Here is a 25609-nt window from a genome sequence, read left to right as displayed (position 1 = left end):
CAGGTAAATGTGACACAAAGAAACTTAAAACAATCCTATTTCAAAATCCACTGTGATATTCACTTGGGTGTCTTTGAAAATGTGGCTCTGCTGGATAAGTACAAACAACAGGGGACTGGGAGGTCTAGATCTGAAACCTGATCTTCTTCGCATTGACTACGGTGTCTGGGGCACACAAATTCCCTCTGGGGCCTCACTTTCCTCATGTTTACACATGAAGACATCGGCCCAGGATACTAATCATGTCTTTTTATTCTGTATTTTTGATTCTTTGACATCTTAAGATCTTACTAACTCTGGGGGGAAGGCCCCTCCCAGGGCCAGACAGTTCCCAGAGATAGCAAACTACTCTCCTTTGAGCTCGCCTTTCCTATGCAAGCCAACCAAACCCCCAACAGCCTCCTTTATATGGAGCTCTTAAACTCCAGGCCACTGTTTCCCTGCCCTGACCATCCCAGGGCCAGGTACCAGCTAAGTAGAGATAAACCCCACACCTCAGAGCCCACTGAAATGATTCGAGAAGCCAATCCTAAGCCTGCTCACCCACTCCTACCCTTGTCAACTACAACAAAGGCTCTGGCCCATGTTCTCCTCTTCCTTCCTCTGCCTCCCGACTGCCTCTGTTGCTTCCCCACGTGGCTGCCTGTGGCGTGGTGTGCTCCCTCCTCTCGTAATCTGTGAGTGTAACACACCCTCTCTTTGAGGGCAGTCATTTCCTGGTGTGTTGATCTCAGCGATCAAGAGTAATTTTTTGTTAATGTACATTTTAATGATCTCCCCAAAGTCCCATATAGTGCTAATGTTCTAATATTTCTCTATTCTCATGAATAAAGACAAAAAAGTTGTACTCCTTCAGTTCAGCAGTTAGGAAACATGCTCTGAAAAGGGCTAGAAAGTATATCTTTAGGCTTTGCCAGACACAAGTTCTCTGTGCCTCAAATTCGTGTGTCTGTAGGCTGCACAACTCTTTTTTTTTTTTTTTTTTTTTGCCGTACGCAGGCCTCTCACTGTTGTGGCCACTCCCGTTGCGGAGCACAGGCTCCGGACACGGAGGCTCAGTGGCCATGGCTCACGGGCCCAGCAGCTCCGCGGCATGTGGGATCTTCCTGGACCGGGGCACGAACCCGTGTCCCCTGCATCGGCAGGCGGACTCTCAACCACTGCGCCACCAGGGAAGCCCGCTTAGGCTGCACAACTCTTTAACATCATAACCACCACTCTTACCTCACAGGCCCTGGCCCTGTGGGCCAGAGCTTGTGAATCTCTGTTTTAGACAACCTGGGAAAGCCTACAGATAAGGATGCCCTGTGAAACACAAAAAGCTTTACTGAACCCCTACTAGGATTTACCAGCACTCTATTGTACACAACTGGGGAACCACTACTTTTAAAGGTGTACAATAAGCACTAAGTGGTTGCCTTGTAAATGTCACACTAAAAAAGCAATCCGAAACCATACACTTCTGACCCCGAAATAGCTGCTAAGTATTCATGTAACCATGAATTCACATCTGTGTTGAAAGAAAACAATGAGAAAAGATTCCTTTGTTGAAATAAGCATCCTGTCTAAAGTCCAGGGGTCACAAACTCAACAGGGTCACAAATCAAAAAATCGTTTACAAGGAAAGCAGACAGACATCCTAATACGTGTGTATACACTCCGGATTTCCCTACAACCAGACAGTATAACATAAACACATCCATCTATAAAATCTTCCATAAGAATGTAAGATATTTTACCTTCAAAAAATAGTTAACAACAGTGGGAGATCTATCAAGATGGCAGAGGGGGAGGATGTGGACCTCGGCTTCCCCCGCAAACACATCAAAAATACATCCACGTGAGGAACACTTCTCACTGAAAACTAACTGGAAACTGGCAAAAAAGACTTCGTACAACTAAGGCTGGGACAAAGATCCACAAGTAATTGGGTAGGAAGGGAAGAAAAGCAATCAGGCTGGGACCTGTGCCACTGGGAGGGAACTCAGAGGAAAGGGGAAGATACACGGGTGGAGACCCGCCCTGGGGAGGGAGTGCTGTGAGCCACAGATTGGGCCCCAACCCTGGGGTCCTACACAGGGGAGATGAGCCCCCTTGGCTGGCTGGAGGACCACTGGGACCGACAGGAGGGCTGTGGGAAGCCTGGACTCCACTCCTGCACAAGTGCATGCTGGCTCGTCCCCGAGGCAGGATGGAGAGTGCAAACTGAGGACTGCTCTAGGGGAGTGGGCGGCTGTGAGGGACGAAGGGGACTTGGACTCACTGTGTCTGAGCAGAGCAACGGAAACAACTGCTGGTGCCTCTGCAGGAGGCGCACTGGAGACAGATGGAACCTCTGTCTGCAGCTGACATGGGCCAAAAGCCCCCACGGGACCCCTTACTTCAGCACTGCCTCCTCTGGGGCAAGGGTCCCAGGGCACGGAGCAGGGAAGGCACATGCTTAAAGGCAAAGAGCCAGCTCCGGTCCGACCGTTAGGGCCTCTGCTCTACAACCTGGGATCAGACCCTGCCCCTGTTAGGTGGTGATGGCCACTGAGCAGAGGGGTGGTCCTGCCTCACACCTGGCGCCAGCTCTAGCCTCTCCATCTCCAGCTCCACCCCCACCTAGGAGAGAGCTGCCAGCACTCACTGATGTGACTTGGGTCCACATCAAATCCAGATCTCCCACGAAAGGCACTGGGCACGCGCAGTCTACACAGGGACACTCCCATATAAGGACAACACTTCAAGACAGCAACCTCTAAGTGTTTCACCTAAATTTACAGAGGCAGAGTAAGTTAAGCAAAATGAAAAGGCAGAGAAACAGGTCTCAATTGAAAGAGCAAAAGAAAACCCTCTTCTTTGCACGTTGTAATCACCTGGTGAGCTTCAAAAACTACTGTTGTCTATGTCCAGCCTTAGTGATTGTGATTTAATTGGCCTGGGATATGGCCTGGGTTTTAGACTTTTTAAAAGATCCCCAGGGCTTCCCTGGTGGTGCAGTGGTTGAGAGTCCGCCTGCCGATGCAGGGGACACGGGTTCGTGCCCCGGTCCGGGAAGATCCCACATGCCGCGGAGCGGCTGGGCCCGTGAGCCATGGCCGCTGAGCCTGCGCGTCTGGAGCCTGTTGCTCTGCAACGGGAGAGGCCACAACAGTGAGAGGCCCACGTACCGCAGGAAAAAAAAAAAAAAAAAAATTAAAAGCTTACATGACAACCAGACCTTGTGAACAATGCTAGTAGGAATGTAAATTGGTACAACCAATTTGGAAAACTGCTTGGCAGTATCTACTGGATCTGGGCAAGCACAAGCTCTGTGAGACAGTATTTCCATTCTAGAAGGGATACACAATGGAGACACGTACATGGATTCACAAGTAGCATACAAAGTAACAGCCATGGTCACGCTACGCACGACAGCAAAAAAAAATAGGAATAGTGCAGACACTGTTAGACGTAAAACGGATTAGTGCCCTGTAACGTATTTGAGCAATGGAAAGCCAAGCAGGAGGTGTTTCAGTTTGAAGGGTGGCATTGCCAAGACCAAGGACTGATGGCAAAGAACATGAGCAAAAAGCAAAATACAAATGGTCCTTAACCATATAAAGAAGTATTCAACTGCACTCATGAAAAGGAAAATGCAAATTAAAATTACAATGAAATAACCTCTCATCACCCTGGCAAAGTTCCAAAGTTTAACAACAAATTCTGATAGCAAGGTTGTAGGGGGCCAGGTATCCTCACACATGTCCTTTGGAGATGCAAAATGGTAAAGTCCCCACCATAGGGCAAGTTGGCCGAACCCAAAAACAAATTTTAAGTGCATTTATCCTTTGATACACAAATACCATATCTAGGGATTTAGCCTGTAAGACGTACATGCATACATATAAAATGAAGTATGAATATAAGATTATTCATTCTTTGCTCTATCACTAGATTAGAAAGAACTCAAGTCTATCCATTAGACATTAATGAGACAAAGTATGGTATATCTATACAATGGAAGAGTTTATAACTGTAAAACACAACGTGGAAGCTCTCTATGTATCGACATAGAAACAAAATTGGGGAAAAAAGTCATAGGGTAGAAAAACATACATAATATGCTATCTGTGTGTGAAAGGGAGAGATGACAAAACACACAGTCACATTAGTTTGCCTTTGGACATAAAAGGAATAAAGCAGTCAGCCGTAGGGATATAATGGGAAGATGAGGAAAGACCACAGTGGGGAGAGGAAGGAACAGGTCTTCTCGGTATTATCTTTTTATATTGTTTTTTTCCCCCAAATAGAAATGTATTACCCATTTTGAAATGTTGCACTTAAAATTCGTTTTTGAAAAAAAAGAAAATCCAGTTAGGGAAATAAAAAACTTCCTTTCCCCCACCCCCCGCTTCAAGGTATATGAATGGATTTTGCAAAATGCACACAGGTTGCTACGGCCTGTGGGATCTAGCACCTCCCTTTAGAAGGGGTTGGGGAGAAGAGAGCGGGTGGGTGGAAACAGGCCTTTAATGCTTTGCTCTTGACCTCTGGAGCCCCAGCCAAAATCGACATGGGACAACTCTCATTTTAATATCCTGTTTCAAGAGAAAAGGCAAACAGAGGAGAACAGTGAAGACAGAAAGAGACCCTACAAAAGGCAAAGTGGTATTTAAATGGGGTTTGGGGGTGATAAACAATTTCAGTTTACAAAATTATTAGGATATTTTTGTAGAGCAGTATTCAAAATGTATCTTGCCCTTTCAAACCCTTACATAGTTGTGTTTATTATAGCTATAACATAACTTAATTTTAAAACCATTTTTCTCATTTTAAAAATTATTTGCCTAGGCAGAAATCTTTGTGTATATATGAGTTTTTCTCTTGAACAGATAATTAGAAGTAGAACTGACAGTTGAAGGCTGTGGACCTTTTACTATTGAATTTAGTGAATAAATATTAAGAGGTTCGAGTTTATCAGTAGATAAGAGAATGCAAAATGAAATGAAATCCCATTTTCATCCGTAATTTTGGCAAAGATATTGCCAAGACTGTGAATAAATACTGATACAAAAAGATCTTCAAATAATTTTGATAAATGAAAAGGCAAATTTCAGAAAAACACATACCCAATGATACTATCTATGATTTTTTAAAAAACTGACCACCACAAAGCAAAGCTATACATACTGAATTTAAATAGCCCCCCAAAAAGTTCAGGAAGGACACTCACCAAAATAATAACAAGTATTAGCCCTGGGGGAGAGACCTGCGCAGCAGTGGTGGGGAATGAGGAAGCCCAGGGGACCTCTTGATCATAGTGTTGGAATTTAATACAAAGACAACATATTCAAGTATTAATTATGCAAGGAAAACAAAGGAAAAAGTTTATAAAACTTAATCCATTGAATTCTGCTTGCAAACTAAAACAAAAAATAAACTGACTTCTAAACCTATTGTCTAACCATTTTAAAATAAAAAGGTTATAGGTCATCAGTTATCTGTTTCCATCTCACTAGGTTTTTTCCCTCAATATGAGGATATTCAGATGAATTTAATAAGGAATTGGCAAGAAGAGAAAGTAGCCTGAAAACATGCCACATCAATGAGCAAGAGTCAACATAAAAAAAAAGGAAATGCAATCTGTTCAATCTAATGAAAGGATAAAATCAGTATACATTATTCCCACTTGGTATCAAAGGTCCAGAAAAGAAACAACTATCTGAATTTGGCTTTAGCTCCTAACACAGATCACTCTTTAGACATAAACTTCTTCTGTAGGAATAGAGAATGGTGCCTTCTGAGTGAGAAATTTAGAAGGCGCATTGGACAGACTTTTAAAAGACTACAGAAACACAGGATTCAGAATTGCCAACAATATAAAGGGTGAAGTGCTCCCCAAATTCTTTTGCAACGTGGAACAGGGAGTACAGGGTAATGTTTATATGTCACTCTCTGGAAACAAATGAGGCTGCTCACAGCAGGACATAGGCCTGAGAGCTGTGACAGGCCCCACACTGTGGCTGACCTGAAGACCCAGAGCACCAGGGCAGCCCTGTGACTGGGTCATGGCATACCCCGGGCCCTGGCACACCCCTTGCGAAGGTTGTCTTAGGTCAGCCTTTCACTCAATACAGATACTCTACAAATAGCCTTTCTTGTTCAGCACTAACAATATGATGCTGGCTCATCACTATGCAGGATTTGTAAACAGAAGACCAGGTGAAATCCAGGTGGTTGGGACTGTATGATTTAGTTCTCTGAGAAAGATCAAAGGGAAACTCTACAGGTGCACTGCACCTACAGGTACAGGATCCAAACCCAAAAGGTCCTCACACATCACCCATACAACCAAAACTAGTCTTCTTGTTTGAAAGCAACAACTCTTCTCTTGCCTTTCTGCAGAGTTGGGTGCTCTCTGAAAAACCGTTCTTTGCAAGTGTGAAGCAGCTGCTGCTACCCTAGGCAACTAGCACTAAAAAATTTGGTATCATCACAGGTAGGGTCTTCAATAAAGACAAAAAGCTCTCCACTACACAATGAAAATATGTCAACTAAAAAAATAAATAAATAATAAGGACTTAACTGGTGGCGCACAGGTTAAGAATCCGCCTGCCAATGCTGGGGACGTGGGTTCGAGCTCTAGTCAGGGAAGGTCCCACATGCCACGGAGCAATGAAGCCTGTGCACCACAACTACTGAGCCTGCACTCTAGAGCCCACGAGCCACAACTACTGAGCCCACGTGCCACAACTACTGAAGCCCGTGCGCCTAGAGCCCGTGCTCCACAACAAGAGAAGCCACCACAATGAGAAGCCCATGCACCGCAACAAAGAGTAGCCCGTTCGCTGCAACTAGAGAAAGCCCACACGCAGCAACAAAGACCCAAAGCAGCCAAAAATAAATAAATAAATTTATTTTTAAAAAAAACATTAATTCTAAAAAAAGCAGAAAAATTATAGTCTATAAATACTACAGAGATTTAATAAATAATTGTTCAGTACAATGAGGCGAGAACTGACTTTTTAAAAGTATATGTGTTTATTTTTGTGTATGGTGTTACGGAGTGTTCTAATTTCATTCTTTTACATGTAGCTGTCCAGTTTTCCCAGCACCACTTATTGAAGAGGCTGTCTTTTCTCCATTGTATATTCTTGCCTCCTTTGTCATAGATTAGGGGACCATATGTGCATGGGTTTATCTCTGGGCTTTCTATCCTGTTCCATTGATCTATATTTCTGTTTTTGTGCCAGCACCATACTGTCTTGATTACTGTAGCTTTGTAGTATAGTCTGAAGTCAGGGAGCCTGATTCCGCCAGATCTGTTTTTCTTTCTCAAGATTGATTTGGCCATTCAGGGTCTTTTGTGTTTCCACACAAATTGTGAAACTTCTTGTTCTAGTTCTGTGAAAAATGACATTGGTAGTTTGATAGGGATTGCAATGAATCTGTAGGTTGCTTTGGGCAGTAGAGTCATTTATACAAAAATAAACTCAAAATGGATTAAAGTCTAAATGTAAGGTCAGACACTATAAAACTCTTAGAGGAAAACATAGGCAGAACACTCTATGACATAAATCACAGCAAGATCCTTTTTGACCCACCTCCCAGAGAAACAGAAATAAAAACAAAAATAAACAAATGGGACCTAATGAAATTTCAAAGCTTTTGCACAGCAAAGGAAACCATAAACAAGACGAAAAGACAACCCTCAGAATGGGAGAAAATATTTGCAAACAAATCAACGGACAAAGGATTAATCTCCAAAATATACAAGCAGCTCATGCAGCTCAATATCAAAAAAACAAACAACCCAATCCAAAAACGGGCAGAAGACCTAAACAGACATTTCTCCAAAGAAGATATACAGATTGCCAACAAACACATGAAAGAATGCTCAATGCCATTAATATTAGAGAAATGCAAATCAAAACTACAATGAGGTATCACCTCACACCAGTGAGAATGGCCATCATCAAAATATCTAGAAACAATAAATGCTGGAGAGGGTGTGGAGAAAAGGGAACACTCCTGCACTGCTGGTGGGAATGTGAATTGGTACAGCCACTATGGAGATCAGTATGGAGGTTCCTTAAAAAACTACAAATAGAACTACCATATGACCCAGCAATCCCACTACTGGGCATATACCCTGAGAAAACCATAATTCAAAAAGAGTCATGTACCAAAATGTTCATTGCAGCTCTATTTACAATAGCCCGGAGATGGAAACAACCTAAGTGCCCATCATCGGATGAATGGATAAAGAAGATGTGGCACATATATACAATGGAATATTACTCAGCCATAAAAAGAAATGAAATTGAGCTATTTGTAATGAGGTGGACAGACCTAGAGTCTGCCATACAGAGTGAAGTAAGTCAGAAAGAGAAAGACAAATACCGTATGCTAACACATATATATGGAATTTAAGAAAAAAAATGTCATGAAGAACCTAGGGGTAAGACAGGAATAAAGACACAGACCTACTGGAGAACAGACTTGAGTATATGGGGAGGGGGAAGGGTGAGCTGTGACAAAGCAAGAGAGAGGCATGGACATATATACACTACCAAACGTAAGGTAGATAGCTAGTGGGAAGCAGCCGCATAGCACAGGGAGATCAGCTCGGTGCTTTGTGACCTCCTGGAGGGGTGGGATAGGGAGGGTGGGAGGGAGGAAGATGCAAAAGGGAAGAGATATGGGAACATATGTATATGTATAGCTGATTCACTTTGTTATAAAGCAGAAACTAACACACCATTGTAAAGCAATTATACCTCAATAAAGATGCTGAAAAAAAAAAAAAAAAAGAACCATGTACCACAATGTTCATTGCAGCTCTGTTTATAATAGCCAGGACATGGAAGCAACCTACGTGTCCATCAACAGATGAAGGGATAAAGAAGACGTGGCACATATATACAATGGAATATTACTCAGCCATAAAAAGAAATGAAATCGAGTTATTTGTAGTGAGGTGGATGGACCTAGAGACTGTCATACAGAGTGAAGTAAGTCAGAAAGAAAAAAAGAAATACCGTATACTAACACATACATATGGAATCTAAAAAAAAAAAAAAAAAGGTTCTGATGAAACCAGAGGCAGGACAGGAATAAAGACACAGACGTAGAGAATGGACTTGAGGACGCGGGGAGGGGGAAGGGTAAGCTGGGACAAAGTGAGAGAGTAGCACTGACATATATACACTACCAAATGTAAAATACCTAGCTAGTGGGAAGCAGCTGCATAGCACAGGGAGATCAGCTCGGTGCTTTGTGACCACCTAGAGGGGTGGGATGGGGTGGGTAGGAGGGAGACGCAAGAGGGAGGGGACAGGGGGATATATGTATACATATAGCTGATTCTCTTTGTTATATAGCAGAAACTAACACAACATTGTAAAGCAATTGTACTCCAATAAAGATGTTAAAAAGAATAAAAGTATATGTGTTAGTATTTTCTCTTTAAAGAATTTATAATTTTAAAGCATTATGAATTCCACAGTATGCAAACTCTAATAAAGAATAAAAATATGAGAACATGACCCAAAACACCACAGATGACAGATACTACAAACCATAAAACATGAAAATTTACCACTTTGGTAACTCAAACATAAGCCTTGTAGAATCTCATCATCTTTAACAACATTTTCAGAACACAGAAAACTCACTTTCTAGATGAGAAACAAAGAAAAGAAAATCTGAAGTGACAGTACCTGGTAAAAGTTGGGTTGTGTTCAGTCATGGCAACTAGCAGCTTCAGAGCATATGCTGGTACGGGGTCAGGCTCCGTGAGGATGTGCTCGTACCTGAAATGACAACGTGATTAAAAAACACTCAGTGCTTTTGTCACTTAACATTTCCTCTGAACAACAGAAACAATATTCCATGTTTTAAACATGTGGAAGAAAATAGATACTGAGATAAATGTATGAGATATAGGACCGGCATTTGCCAATGGTGGTGATGAGACTGACCTACCTCACAGAGTAGGGATGTTGGGAAAATTCAATGAGACAATGCAGGTAAAATGATTAGTATTGAGCTGCACACACAGTAAGAGGTCCAGAAACATTAGGCATTTGTCTTGGGTGTCGCAAGACCACCCTCACATTCGGGGATTCTAGAGGACTCATGAGACTCACATACAGTTGTATTTATAGTACAGACTTTGTACAGCAGCACAGCAAGGGCACACAGGTGAGTCATAAGGGAGACAGACACAGGTGGAGGCTGGAAGATTCTACATCCAACCTTCTTACCCTCTCTCCCTCCCACGAGCAGTCACACAGAGCACACTCTCCCCCCAGCCACAAAAACGCAGCATGTGTGCGTGATGTTACTGCCCAAGGAAGCCCATTAGACACTCAAGTGACCAAGGTATTTATCACGTGGGGCTGGTCGCATAGGCAACCTAACATGGATCAAAAATCCCAGACTCCCAGAATGAAAGCAGGCATCCAGCATAAACCATACTGTCTGCACAAACAGTCTGGGCACTGTGCACTACCCTCATCAATTAAACACTGGCTGGCAGCTCTCTGAGAGCCAAGTTCCAAGATGGCAGCCAAGGCCAACCTTGCAAGCAGGGCTTTCTCAGGAGAGCAGGCTCAGATCTGCTATGTCAACTCTTTGCTGAATGGCATTCTTATTAATACTTTAGAACCTGAAATGAAAAGTATTACCAGAGAGAATAAAACTCAAAATGTCTTCATCCAAAGTTTCCACTGCATTCCCATGTTATTTGCTAGATATAGAGCTGGCCTGTATACTGTGTGTGACCTACTTAGGTTCAGCTATCCAGTAAACAACACCATGTAGATGCTCAATTAATAAGCACCAAATGAATGAATGAATAAATGGACAAACTAACCAATCAACTTTACGACTTAACTCTCCAGAACAACCAACTAACGAGGGAGCAGAACATCTCCAAAAATCCAAAAATGTGTATTTAAAACTCCATGACATGAAGCAGATGTTTTATCCTCTAGAGAAGAGGGCCCCAGGCTCTCACTCAGAGCCTATTTACTCTCATTTTGGAAATCATTACATAACAAGCTTAATTATGCAGCCTCTAAGCCCACAGTCCTTAAAAAAGGAGCCAATAAAGGGAGGAGAGGGACTATTACAGAAAGACAACCCAAGAATTACAAGAAGTGGGGCTTGAAAGCATAGGAAAAACAAAAGAAAGCAAACCCAGGAACTCCTAGCAGAAAGCAGTCCAGGGAGCATTTAACGCAGAGGAAGCAGCCGCTCATCCCCCAATGGGACCTGAGGGCCCATTACACACCATAATGTTCAAAACGGGGGTAGTGAGTCAAGAAAATGTTAAACTGGGTAGAACACTCTGTTTAAGGAGCCAGGAAGTACCATATTTTAGTAATTTTTCTGATGAAATGTTTTTAAGTTACAGCAATTAAAGATTCACCCACGTACGACAAAGATAAAAGACAAAATACCAATCGTTCATAAATAAAATATTAACAAATAAAAATCAAATTGAGGAAAACCAGACATTTTATCATACGAATAAAACAAAAATCAAGGAACATCTTCAGAGGTGATAAAAATATATTTGTGAAATTAACATACAATTTGAAATGTTTTTAAAAAGGAACAACTCAGCATTTTCCTTTTCTTAATAGTCTTATAAAATAAAAAGCTCTTATCATCCTCAATTGGGAGCACCCAAGACTACCTTTAGGTTCAATGATTTGCCAGACGGACTCACAGCACTCAGAAAAGCTGTTATGTTCCCGATTGCGGTTTATTACAGAGAAAGGATACTGGTTAAAATCAGCAAAGATGAAAGGCACATAGTACAGAGTCCAGGAGGGACCAGGCCACAAGCTTCTAGCTGTCCTCTCCCAGTGCAGTTGTGTGGACAGAGCTTAATCCTCCCAGCAACAAGGCGTGAAAACACGTGTGAAGTAGTGCCAGCCAGGGAAGCACTGGCGTCCAGGGTTTTATTAGCGGTCAGTCCCTTAGGTGTGGAGTGCCTGTGTGGCTAACCTCTGTCTCCAGCCCCTCCGAGGGTCAAGCTGATACGGTGTGGCCCAATGCCCCGCCTTAATTCACATTGTTAGCGTGAATTATCTGGCATGGCTCAAGGCCCCAGGGATACAGACTCTCTTATCAGGAAGGATACTCCAAAGGCTCAGAAGGACTCTCCCAGAAGGGAGTCAAGAGCCAGTTTCTTCATAATGTGCAGGGTTTGAACCACCCCACACCTGCTGAGCTAAGCGTTTGCAGCACACATCCTTAACAGGGAAACGGAGGCACTGCTGGGTTTATAGTGAGGCATTAAAGTCAGAGATGAGAGAAGAATGCACTCTTCCACTGATGACTGGTATTCGCAAATCGTCAGCCAGAGAATTTCAACAGAAGTAGGAGGAAGAAGCTTCTTTAGGAGTCACTCACATACCCCAGATGACCAGCTCCCCTCGTCCCCACTCCCAGACTTACTGGAATCACTGAGGAAAGGACCACAAAACTATGAATTTTAAAAAGCTGCCCATGGGATGTCCTTACTCACATGCTTGTATAGAAAGCAGAGAAGAATATATGGACAATTAGTTAGAAATATAATAGAGAAAACAAACTCCAGAGGACTGAAAAATATGAAATATTTTTAAAGGGACTTAAGAATATGTAGAACCTACATTTAAAAACAAAACACTGATGAAACTTTTACTGTCTGAAATACAAATGTGTTGAGGTCGTTTGAAGGTTATCTAACCTTGAAACAGGAGGGAAGGATGAAGCCTGTACCAGCCTAACGCGTAACAATTCTCCCAAAGAATATTGCTATGTTTTTCCCCCCTTGGAAAAAGGGCAAATTTTATAATGGATATGTTTAGAATAGAAATATTGAGCTACTGAACATATTTTAGATAGGTTTCTAATGGTCAGCAAGAACTAGCCAAAAGAATGCTGTGATTTCTTAAGCTTGTCTTTCTCAAGAGAGAGAATGCAACTGAGCTGATAGTAATTGTATTTTGCACTCCTCTGAATAAGACTTGGCAGGAAAACAAAACAAAAAAGATAACGCCAGACTCCTGATATGGCTATAAAGGAGAGTGTCCAGTGAGGAACTGGCCCACTTGGATGGACGGAGGCTGGAGAGGAGCCCTCCAAGTGCCCTGAGCCCGGCCAGAGACTGCGATCGCTATCGACATGAGAGCATGCTGTCCAGATAGTGTCCCAACACCCTTCTCTTCCACTTTTAGGATCCTCCCCAAATAAGGGATCTTTGCTAGGTCCCAAACAGCTGAAAACCAGGCAAGAAAAGCCATTCATACTAAATTCTCTATCCAAGAGGAGAGAAAAGCGCTAAAAATCACATATTCAGGGATCCGAGGGATAGACTCTTCTCTACCTTGTCAAGTGCCTGGAGTAACCAGTGTCAAGCAGGTAGGCTGGCAGAACATTGAAACAGGCTACCTAGATAACTCTGATTATTGTGAGGAGTTATTCTGGGGGTGTGACCAAAGAATTGGCCACATGGAAAGAAGTGCCTATTTCACTGAGGGAAAGGGGAGGCACCATATCATGAAAAGGTCCACTCTGCTGGAATTAAACCCTAAATGCACATTTCACAGGTCAATGGAGTGTACTCTGAGAATCTGGGAGGAAAGAGTGATTCCAGGATATCCAAGGAATTTTTAAGGACAAATACAATGAGGAAGAAGCTGCTAAAAGAAAAGCTAAAGTACTTTACAAAACCACTAGAATTGTTAAGTGTAGCGTGGGATCAAGAATAGACACACAAATTAAAAGGAAAGAAAGGTGACCCAACATTGGACAAGAAAGAGTCATCACAGAAAGGGAGACAGAATGGTTAGGCCATATCTTAAGAAAATGTATCATCAATAAATTAAAAATTCAAGTACCAATTTTTAACTTTGTTGAAATACTAAAATGAGTAAATATTCACATATTCTTAGGTGAGAAGGCCTCTATAGCATGACAACAAAGAGAAATGAATCCAAAAAATATTCACAGTTTTAAAGTTTTTAAGTAGTAAATGTTTCTCAGTGGCAAAACCACCATAAACAAATCAAATGCAGGAAAATTTATTTGCAGAATATTGGTATATTTTATACATTCTTAATATATAAAGAGCTATTTGCAAACCAACAACCATCCCACCAAAAAAAAAAAAAAAGTACAAAATCCACCGAAGAAGAATATAAATGGCCAACAAATATGGGGAGAAAATTGTCAGCATCATGACTATCTGAAGGAATGCAAGCTGAAGCTAAGAGTACAGAAAAACAGGCAGTTTCATAAACAGAAGCTGGTAGTATACACCGTTTGTCATCTTCAAAAGAAAATTGTCAAAACATGTCAAATGCCCTTAACATGTATTTAATTTTCAACACAGTGGTTCCACATCTAGAGATTCAACAAAAGGAAATCAGTATGCACCCAAAGATGTAGCCCTAAAAATGGTCTTTGTAGCAGTACATATAATGGTGAAATACTGGGAAAATCCTACATATTTACTAACCAGGAATTGTTTAATGATTTTAAAACATTTATAAATGTAGGTATAGGTAAGGAGATTACAAGACAGTCAATAAAAGAGTGTTATATAAGTACAGATACAGATATTCACAGTATGATGTCTGGGGGTAGGAGGAAGACACAGGTTCCAAGGAGGAAATTTCAGAAAGTACTAAGTAAATCTCACCAGGAATGGAGAAACCGTATAGTGGAGAAGGCAGATGTTAACATAAAATGGTAGGCAAGAGGCAAAACACTGAGAGTCTTGAATGGCGGGGTAAGAACTATTAATGTTATTTTCTGCAACCTAAAGGTTTCAAGGTTTCTGAGCAAAGGAAGCTATGAGGAAGGCATTATGTTAAAATGCATTTGTAACAGTGCAAGGTGGATTCCAGGCTTAAAGAGTTTAAAGGAAGCAGATGTGTGGGGTTAGATAAAGAGAAGGCTGCCAAACAGCAAAAGCATGGAGGTGAAATCTACCTTCGGAGAAGGTTGTGGACTTTCCCTGGACTGCTATGACAAAGGGGAAGATAGCCTACTCTTTTGGGCATTTTCTGTACAGGTTCTTCCAAAATTTGCACTAGGTGATATCTTGAGTCAACTCCAAAATTTTATGAACTGAGAGAGGGCATAAATCAGATAAACAGTTGGTAGCTTGAGACTTTCCAATCTTGTGTTTTTATGTGACCTAAGTTCTACGCGACACTCTATTGTCTTGCATGGATGCATAGATACTTAGGCATATCAGTAGTTACATGGATACACAGTGGATGGAGAAATAAACAAATGGTGGGAAGACACATATATACATACATATATATATATTATATTTTTTAAGTGAGAGAAAGATAAGTAAGACTTCAAAATAAGTATTAAATATAATTTCAGATAGTAAGCCCTAACGTCTGGGCTTCTTCGATAGAATCAACAGCAAATTTTCATTATGAAGGTCTGAAAGGCTAAAAAAAAACCAACCAAACAATGACTTCACTAAAGCAACACTTAAGGTTTACAAAATATTATCCCAAGAACTGGAGCACTAGAATTATTCTGATTCAGAAGGATGAAAGTACCTTTACCTTTACTCTAACTCCCAAATTATCCCAATTCAGATTCCCATAGGTTGTACCCCCAAAAGAGGAAAAATCACTCCACCTAAATGCACTGATTTAGATACACACTCAAAACATAAAAGGATTAAGTAAAAAGAACAAAGGGGAACTTTCTTTTGGTGCAAAAATATTTAATTAAATATTATCTGCAAAAAAAGAAAACCTTATCTAAGGAATGGCCAAAAATGAAATACTCCTATATATTCTGATTCCCATCAAAGATGGTCAAGTTCATGCCTATTTTAACATAGAATACTTGTAGTTAAGGGAGACAAAGATGCAATACAGAAACATCTGGATGTCCTCTGAGCCACCAACACAGAAATCAGGTAGTGAAACTCAATGACTTTTGCTGGGTATTATTTCAGAGACATCAACTCTACAGTGTGTTGCAACTAATCAAATCCATTTATAAATTCAAATTTCTAAAAGGAAATACAATTCTAAGCTGTCAAGGATACAGTCCTTTCTGAGATTTTAAAAAACAAAGCCTTAATAATTTATGAAGTCATTATGGCCCTGATGATTGTACAGGTCACAAGAGAATTGTTAAAAAAAAAAAAAAAAAGACAGTACTCACTTTCCCCAGGAGAGAAATGCTGAATGTCCTACTGTCATAAAAACACTGTAAACACATTTATATCAGCGTGATCTCTTTTCAATACAAAACACTCAAAGCTAAAGAAAAAGATGAAAACAGAACAAAACATGTCGCAAAGTGGTTCCAGGCTACCAAAGGCAAATTGCTCAGCGCATTTTTTCCCCACGGCTTGCTGCCTGGCATAAAGCCTTTCCTGACTATGCTATTGAAATAAAATAAAATAGGCACTCCCTCCATTTCCCCTTGTCGATTTTAAAAAGAAGTGTAACCTAGAAGTTGAGAATTATGTTTTATTTGGCAGACTTGTTGAGGACTTAAGCCTGAGTGGCAGCCTCTCAGGTCGATCTGAGGAACTACTCCAGAGAAGTAAGGGAGGAGCCAGGATATACAGGAGCTTTTGCAACAAAAACCAGGCAGGTAGTCGGAACATCAAAAGATTACTGTCAATTAAAGAAAAACCAGGCACCTCAAGTGAACGAATCTAGCACTTTTCTCTGTATGGGAAGATGCAAAAGTCTGGGCTGACTGAAATCATTCCTTTGATATGCACCTTAGCTACCTGGGGCCAGTGTCCTGCTTTTCTCCATCCTGAATCCCCCCAGGGTGCACAGTCTGGGGTGGTGGCAGTGGCTGAGGGTTTGATGGCCACAACATCCTTTGTTTACTGATACGGCAGGTGTCATTCTCTACCTACTTACACCATTTTCTGTATTTTCTTCAGAGCACACACAATTAACTGAAATCGCCTTACATATTTATTTACTGCTTTGTCTCACCCAATATACTGTAAGAACACCGAGGGGCAAGGATTCAGTCTTTCTCACCACTGTATTCTGAGTTCCTGGCACACAGAAGTCACTTGATATATCATTTATATGATAAATGGGAGAAAGGAGGGAGAGGAGAGCAGAGAAAGGGTTTTAAACCTCCTGTGAACAATCACACAAGGTAGTTCAAATTACATTATTTACATTTGTAGGAATATTAGAATTTCCTCTTCCCCAAGAGCAGTGATGTGTTTCCTGAGTGGAGGATCTAGTCCTGTTCATAGCTAAATACTGAAAGAGCAATGCTCTCCCCTTATGTAACAAGTGTCAGAAGAAAAAGTTCAAACAGTCAGCAGAGGACTACTTTCAATGTTAAGATTTCACTGATAATGACTTTGATATAAAACTTCTGAGAGATGCTGCTTTTAATTAATAAGGTCACTCTGGGCTTAAGTTCCATTAAATATTGCCTCTTCTCTTCTGCATGAACCTTTAAAATTAAATCTTATCTCTTTGCTGGAAAAAGTCATGGCAATTTTCTGAGTATATGTGGTTTATCTTTCTTCCCAGAAAAAAACTTTTCCTCATTAACCATACAGATAGCAGTTACGTTCCTGGCATTTCAACTATCTGGAAGAAAGGAGGAGAAATGGAAAGCAGGAAGGGGAAGGAGGAAGGGAGGGCACACACACCAAGTCAATGGCAGAGCCAAGATTTGAATACAAATACATTCTAATCACAAGATCCACATTACCAATGAACACTACTACCAGCTTCAATAAGCATATGGTTTTCTCAAGCTGGTGACCAAAGAGGAAGTCAGAGTAATGGCAAGCATGAAGGGGATTTGACAAACCACTGTTGACGTGAAGATGCAGGGGCCACGTGAAAAGAATTACGGGCACCTAAAAGAACGTGAGGCAGCACAGAAACAGTGACTTTGGTCCTGCATCTGTATACTGGGATGAATGATGGCCCCCAAAAGATATGTCCAAGTGCTGACCCCCTGTGAATGTGACCTTATTTGGGAAAAGGGTCTTTACAGAAGTAGGTAAGGATCTTGAGGTAAGATCACCCTGAATTTAAGGGTAGGCCCTAAAGATAATGACAGATGTCCTTACAAGAGAGAGGCAGAGGCGATTTACAGATGTAGGTAAGGATCTCGAGGTAAGATCACCCTGAATTTAAGGGCAGGCCCTACATATAATGGCAGATGTCCTTACAAGAGAGAGGCAGAGGCGAATGTGAGGCAGACACACATGGGAGAAGGCCACGCGAAGACAGACACAGACGGGAGAGATGCTGCCATAAACCCAGGATGCCCGGCAGCCACCAGAAGCTGAGAGAGATGAGTGGATCCACCCTCGGAGTCTCAAAAAAGAACTAACCCTGCTGACACCTTGATGTCAGACTTCCAGCCTCCTAAACTGTGAGAGAGCACATTTCTGTTGTTTTAAGCCGGTAGCTTTGATATTTATTTAATTTATACTTAAACATTTATGACTTACAAACTTCCATGGTTAAAAAAAATGATTAATTTATGAAATACCTGGCTCTACCAGACAATCCATTCCACAAAAGCAGAGGCTGTGCCTATCTTAGTCATTATTAGAAATATGCCTATGAAATAAGATGGATACAGTTAGTATCAGTGAATGAACGGGCTGATGAAGAGAGAAAACATTTTCTCCCAAGCTTATTTCACAGAACTCTCACATACAGGTTTCTGCTAGAAATAAGCTGGTCTGCTTACTGCCCACCACTCTGCCACTTTCACACCTCTGCTTACCCCATTCCTGCCTGGGGTAGCCACGCCTCTTCCATCCAATCATACCCAGGTTTCAAAGTCTAACTCAAATACCATCTCTCTATATGTGGTTATTACATAACCCTCCACATACAAAAGGCACTAAACAAATGCTTGTAACTAAACTTCATCTCTTTAGAAAGCAAAGCATGCATGGTGAGAAGGGGTAACAGTTCTTTGATATTCACAATTTATATAGTAAGCCATTCACTCATGTCATCTATGATAGAAGGGGTGACGCGTCAACTTGACTGGGCTACAGGCCACCAACGTTTGATTACTGGTGTGTCATCAAACATTCTGGGTGTGTCAGTGAGAGTATTTCTGGATGAGATTAACGTTTGAGTCAGTAGACTGAGTAAAGCAGATTGCCCTCCCTACTGTGGGTGGGCCTCATCTAATCCACTGAAGACCAAAACAGAACAAAAAGAGTAAGTAAGAAGGAACTCCTCCTGCCCCACTTCCTTGAGCTGGGACATGGGTCTTTTGCTGCCTTTGGTCTTGAATGGAAACATCAACTCTTCTTGGGTCTCCAGCCTGTCAGCTTTCAGACTGGTACTGGTGAGTATACCCTCAGCTCTCCTTGTTCTCAGGCCTTCAGACTCAAACTGGAACTATACCATTGGCTCTCCTGGGTCCCAGCCTGCACACTGCAGATCTTAAGACTTCTTGGCCTCCATAATCATGTGAGCCAATTCCTTATAATAAACCTTAATCTCAATCCCTCTCTCTCTCTCTCTCTCTCTCTCTCTCTCTCTATATATATATATATATATCCATCCTATTTGTTCTGAGAACCATAACTAATACTTATTTTAATATGATATTTATTCTTACAACTGAATTTTCATTCATATCACACCGCAGCTCTGAAAAGCACCTGGAACAGAGGTATTACATGGTATTTAACAAGATTAAATTATTGTGCTCCCTGAAAATTTTGTAACAGCCATTAGAAAAGACATCCACTCTTTTCGCTAGAATCATCAACCAGGAGCCACTTAACCACCAAGTAGAAAAAGCCTCTTTGAGAACAAAGCCACATAGGTGTAAGCAGAGAAGAGATGGTAAGAAAGAGACATACACACAGTACTGTAGACATAATTCAAACCCCTGAATCCAGCTATATTTGACACCAGCACAAGTCTCTGACTTCTTCATTATGTGAGCAAATAATTACTTTGCAAGTTAGTCTGAGTTAAGTATTACTGTTTGCACATAAAATCGTCTTAACTGGGGCTTCCCTGGTGGTGCAGTGGTTGAGAATCCGCCTGCCGATGCAGGGGACACGGATTTGAGCCCTGGACCGGGAAGATCCCACATGCCGCGGAACAACTAAGCCCGTGTGCCACAACTACTGAGCCTGCACTCTAGAGCTCATGAGCCACAACTACTGAGCCTGCGTGCTGCAACTACTGAAGCCCGTGCACCTAGAGCCCGTGCTCCGCAAGAAGAGAAGCCACCGCAATGAGAAGCCTGCACACCGCAACAAAGAGAAGCCCCCGCTCGCCGCAACTAGAGAAAGCCACATGCAGCAATGAAGACCCAACTCAGCCAAAAATAAATAAATAAAATAAATAAATTTATTAAAAAAAAGAAATCGTCTTAACTAATACAACACTTACAGGTGAAAAGATTGAAAAGATTGTCACCTTGGCTTTACCCAAAGTATTTTTTAAGGTCAAAGAAGGATTAAAACTTTAACAAAATTAAAAGGATCGACGTTAATATGTCTATTTGCACATTGAAGCAGGTTTTATATAGCTCTTATAAGCTCTAGAAACTTCATTATTCTTAAGCCATTATATGCACATACTCATTGAAGAACATGAATTTTCCATTATGAGCATTTCTAAACTTATTAATTACCAAGAGCTATCTTCAAAGACCAAATTCCTTGTCAAGGTTTCTAGTTTTCTAGTATCAAAGTTAAATGAATTCATCATTTGTATTTCATTTTTTTTAATTTTTTTACATAATATTTATTGAGCCCTTACTATATATGCCAGGTGGGCACAATCATCAGCATCTATTTAATGGCCACTTCTATGAAGTATGTAGTATTACTATCACTGTACCATTACAATCTTCATTTTAAAGTTTAATAGGAGGGATTACAATGGTCCTAATAATAACAGTAGTGGTGCTACATATTTGTCAAGAACGTACTATGGGGGATATCCCTGGTGGTCTAGTGGTAAAGAATCTGCCTTACAATGCAGGGCATGTGGGTTCGATCCCTGGTCAGGGAACTAAGATCCCACGTGCTGCGGAGCAACTAAGCCCACGTGACACAACTACTAAGCTTGCGCTCCTCAACTAGAGAGCCCACGCGCCCTGGAGCCCGCACGCCACAACTAGAGAAGAGAAAAAACAACCCACACGCCACAACTATAGAGAAGCCCGCATGCCTCAACGAAGACCTCGCATGCTGCAACTAAGACCCAATGCATCCAAAGATAAATAAAATAAACACTAAAAAAAAGAACGTACTATGTCCCACACACTGTACTAAGTGCTTTACAAGAAGTATCCCACGTAATCCTCATTTCTGAATCTTCTAAATTAGGTACTATTATCCTCATTTTATAGATGAGGAAACTGAGGCTTAAAGAATTAAATGCAGAGCCAAGACCTGCACTTCACATCAGAATCAGTACACAAGGTTTGAAAACATTCCACACCACATCCCAATAAATCCCATAACATTATCCAAAGTGCATTTCAAATTGCTTAATCAAAACCTGAGCTCATCTACATTACATTTGTTCTTGAGTTGCCATGTGGTTTACATTTGTGTTTTCCTCTTTAATTCCTCATCTCTGGAAAAGGTAAAGATGCCCATTAAAGGAAATACATATTATTTATGATAGCTCAAATGAATAAAACAGGAGCACTAAAATTATAGATTCAATACTTTTTATACAGACTGTTCCATAAGTGGGCAGACTTTAGAAACGATGAGATTTTATTTCAAATGTGCATCGGTGCTAACAAACTATTGTTAAACTGAGAAGTCTTGCTGGAGGAAATCCTGTCCCTCTTGGGGGACATCTCAGGTCCTGAAAAATGCTCCAGTACAAGTCGTCGGGTAGCAGATAAGATGGCACTGATAGCATTAATTAATCCCATGAAACAAGATTGGAATCTTATATCTACCCACATTAAGTACAAACCACACATGCACACACGCATATATAACAAATGCAACCAAAAATATATTCATTGATAGTTTATCACTGAGAAAGCTCCACATGACAAAGTTTAATTGTTTTTCATTTAGATAATCATTTTCTTACTCTGAGTATCAAAAGTATTCTTACTGTATGTATTACCAGGAGTCTCCCTGAAGCCAACTGCAGAAGCACGGGAAGCAAAAAGAACCAAGGGGCTAGCTTGTGAATCAAGCCGTCACAGGTCAAGCTCCCGTCAGTCAAGACAGGCTCCCTCAGCAGGGAGAAGGGTTGTCACACGCTGGCTACACACTTCATAAAATATACCTTCCTAAGCCAACAAGGAGTGGTTGAGCTCTTCGGAATATAATTAGGTCTGGTTTCTATATTGCGCAAAAAAAAAAAAGGATTTTTAATAAGAACAGATCTTGAGAAGTTTGACAAATATCGGGGAGCATCTGGTGGAGCTGCCATCCTTGAAAACTTGCTGAACTGACTCAGACTGCAGGCCAGGCCCTGAGGAAGCAGAATCAGGCACGCGCTTTAATGCCTGACGCGCTTTCCAACATTTGTTTAATTTTATAAAAAATTTATTTAATAGTGACATGTGGCATGCACTTTTTTTAAGCTTCAATTTTTTTAACTTCAGCTTTTTTCTTTGATAAAATTTACAGTGTTGTCTGAATTATAAGGTGCCATTTTAGAGCTTAACATATTTGCATTGGGTGCTCTTAGCAGTCATCCTATTGTGTGTGCTGTGTGAGCAATGGAGTAAAAGGAAAAAAATACTCCCCTTCTGTTCATTAATACTCATTAACTGTTCTGCCAGCATCCCTCCCCCGCAAAAAACATTCTGTTTTTAACTCAACTTAATTTCCATTCCAAGAGTTTGGAGGGGAGGAAAGGAAGATTTCTTTCCATCTCTATTATTTCTGAGTAGGTCCAGGAAAAGTCCCAATTTTATGTTCAGGAGTCTTGTCATGTGGACCTTGAATAATAAACCTTATCCCTCTGGCCACAAACATTTTTAAATCTGCAAAACTCCAGTCATGTCCCCTGTAGAAAACAGATAAAGTTCTAAATGGATGTTTTTGAAGATGGACTGAGATTCTCCTGCATCCTGTGCAGCATAGTAGTTACTGCCTCTCTTTCTAGACCTCTTACAGCGAGTGCATGAGCCCCCGGACAAAAATATAAGGTCCCTGCGACCCCGAGCCCATCATTGGACCTCGTCTGCCAGAAGCATCCTGGGCACCCTACAGTTCTCTGCCTGAGTGCAGTGCATGGGACTTACTGGGGAAGTAAGACATCTCTAATGAGAGCCAGAAGACTGCTGTCAGAATCGACATTCGCCTCCTTCTTGCCATCACCAACCTCCTGGTTCACGAGCAGAGATGTGGTTTCTGAGAGCAGCCGCAAGCTGAAGAGTCTCCACTCCACTTGAAAGAAAAAAAAATGCCAAGAACGTGACCACATGGAGATAGAATGAAAACAGAATGTGTAACTGATGGAATTCTCACTGATGTGGTCACACTTACCATTCCCGCTTTGAACCAAGGAGACCAAGGGTGGCAGGATATAATCAACCACCTAAAAGGAAAGACGTAAAAGACTTGGTTCAAATCCCTACAAACAAAAAACTGATATTGTTAGCGAACTCAAGTCCATGTGCCTGACACACAGTGAGGCCAAACAATACCGAAACGTCGGAGTTTGGAGCGGACAAAGGTTTATTGCAGGGCCCTGCAAGGAGACGGGTGGCTCTTGCCTTAAAAACCCTGAACTTCCCGAAAGCTTTGAGCAAAGCCCTTTTACAGGAAAGGCGAGGGAGGGGCAGGGTTAGTTGTTGGAAGCTTCTTGGTGTCAGATCCTTTGTTACTGAGGTCAGGTCATGATGTTCCTGTAAACGTCCACCAAACAAATGTTAGTCTCTGTTCTGACAAGAAGGGGCAAGATCTCAAGGCTCAACTTTCGCCCACCGAGGTCCAGGCCTCGTTAAGAGGAGGGGTCCCTGCACGGGCCGGTCACCCTGCCCAGGAGTGCCGGTCCAGCACCCAGCCCGGGTCCTCCCGCCAGTGCCCAGCCCGGCTGAGGAGGCAGATCTCAGCTGGCGGCGCCCTCAGTGCCAGGTCCCCAGACCCTGCCCAGCCGTCATCCCTGAGGGAGCCAGGCGCCCAGGACCCAGCCGGCCCTCAGGCTGCCCAAATCAGGGACCGGGTCCCACGCACTGCGACCCACAGAGACCACCGCCACCGCCATTAGGTCGTGGAGGCAGGGATGGGGTAGAGGTTTGCCGCTGCCTCGAGGCCGAGCCTGGACCGTGGGTGGCCTGGTGAGGGCTCTGGAGCCCTGCAGGACACAGTCCGCAGCCTACCCCCAAGGCCCCCAGCTCACCCGCCAGCCCAAGGCCAGAGGGCCTGGAGGGCCCCAAGGAGAAGCCAGCCACGATCCGTCTCTCACCACACTCTCTGCTACACGCAGACCACTGTGAGGCTGACTGTTGGGGGAGCAGGACATCTAACCACCCCACTAAGGGTCACACGCTGTCACTCGCACCCGCTCCACCCCTATTACAATATCAACCACTACTCATGCCTTTTCCACTGACAGAATCATTAGTCAAAGGAGTGAAAAAAAAAGCAACAGCTAAATTTACCCAGGATTTAAACTCTGCATGACATTTAATAAACCACCAAGCTCATTTAAATCTGAAAAAGTCCTCAGGTCAAAATGACATTATGGTCATCAAGACAGTAGTTTATCAAAACCTTCAGAGTTTACGAAAGGATCTTTAGTATATAATACAAACTCTGGTTGGCATGGGTTGACATTGAACCGTCAAATAAAGATATGTAAGGTGGTGATAATTAGTCAAGTTTAAAGTAAACAACAATTCAAACGTTGGAGGAAAAGGAGATACATAATCCTCATGCTTTTGCAAATACATCAAAGTGCTATGACAAGTTAATCTTGGTGATTTTTAGAAATAGATTCCAAAGATCTAAACCCATTACACAAACCACCTCTACGATTTTCTAGTTATATCAGACAGAGCACAATCAAACATGGTTTGCAACCTACTCCAAAATAACAAATTTACCCCCCAAATGAAAATGGATGATGAAGAAAGGACAAATCATTTCCACAGTGTAATTCTGAAAACTACTATCTCATTTGGTGAACTCTTTTGGTGACAATAAACAAAATTCCTGTTGTTTATAGCTGAACTGATTCCTGATCCTAAGATGTGTATTTGCTCTCCTCACCACACTGACAAAAGGGCAGGAAAAGCGGTCCATGGCCCAACACCACCCTCTTGCTGTCCAAACCAATGAAAGGATACCCTACACGGGTAAGGATCTCCACACATGGGTAGGGGTCCGTCAGTGTTACCCTGTTCTAGCTCCACTCCACAAAATAAGTTTACTGTAACATTATATCTAGATATTTGTACCACAACCCTAAGAACTAGGGATGTTTTGTTTACCCTCTTCCATTAAGTGACATCACATCACTCAAAGCATAGACATCAAGCTTCACTAAGGAATTTTTAGAACTCTAAACTCCCAGGTACATCAAAAGCAAAAACTATGCAAAGAAGAGAAATACATCCCACTATCAACCGCTATCAACACGCTCAACATCTATCTTGAAGGTTTAAGAGAACA

At 41.8% G+C, this 25609-nt stretch overlaps 1 protein-coding gene across 1 annotated transcript in view; it reads right to left on the bottom strand.

Moving 5' to 3' along the window:
* Positions 1-25609, bottom strand: part of ULK4 (unc-51 like kinase 4) — a 513951-nt gene that overhangs the window by 307916 nt on the left and 180426 nt on the right. Inside the window, exons 28-30 of the mRNA XM_082664206.1 lie at positions 23480-23531; positions 23236-23380; positions 9687-9779 (exon numbers count right to left, since the gene is read on the bottom strand). Coding sequence (XP_082520332.1) covers positions 9687-9779; positions 23236-23380; positions 23480-23531 — 290 coding nt within the window. The remainder of the gene's footprint in view (positions 1-9686; positions 9780-23235; positions 23381-23479; positions 23532-25609) is intronic.

Source organism: Grampus griseus (assembly GCF_964374135.1).
Source record: "Grampus griseus genome assembly, chromosome: 10".
In the NCBI taxonomy this organism is placed as follows: Eukaryota; Metazoa; Chordata; class Mammalia; order Artiodactyla; family Delphinidae; genus Grampus; species Grampus griseus.
This window is presented reverse-complemented; position numbering and strand designations above follow the sequence as displayed.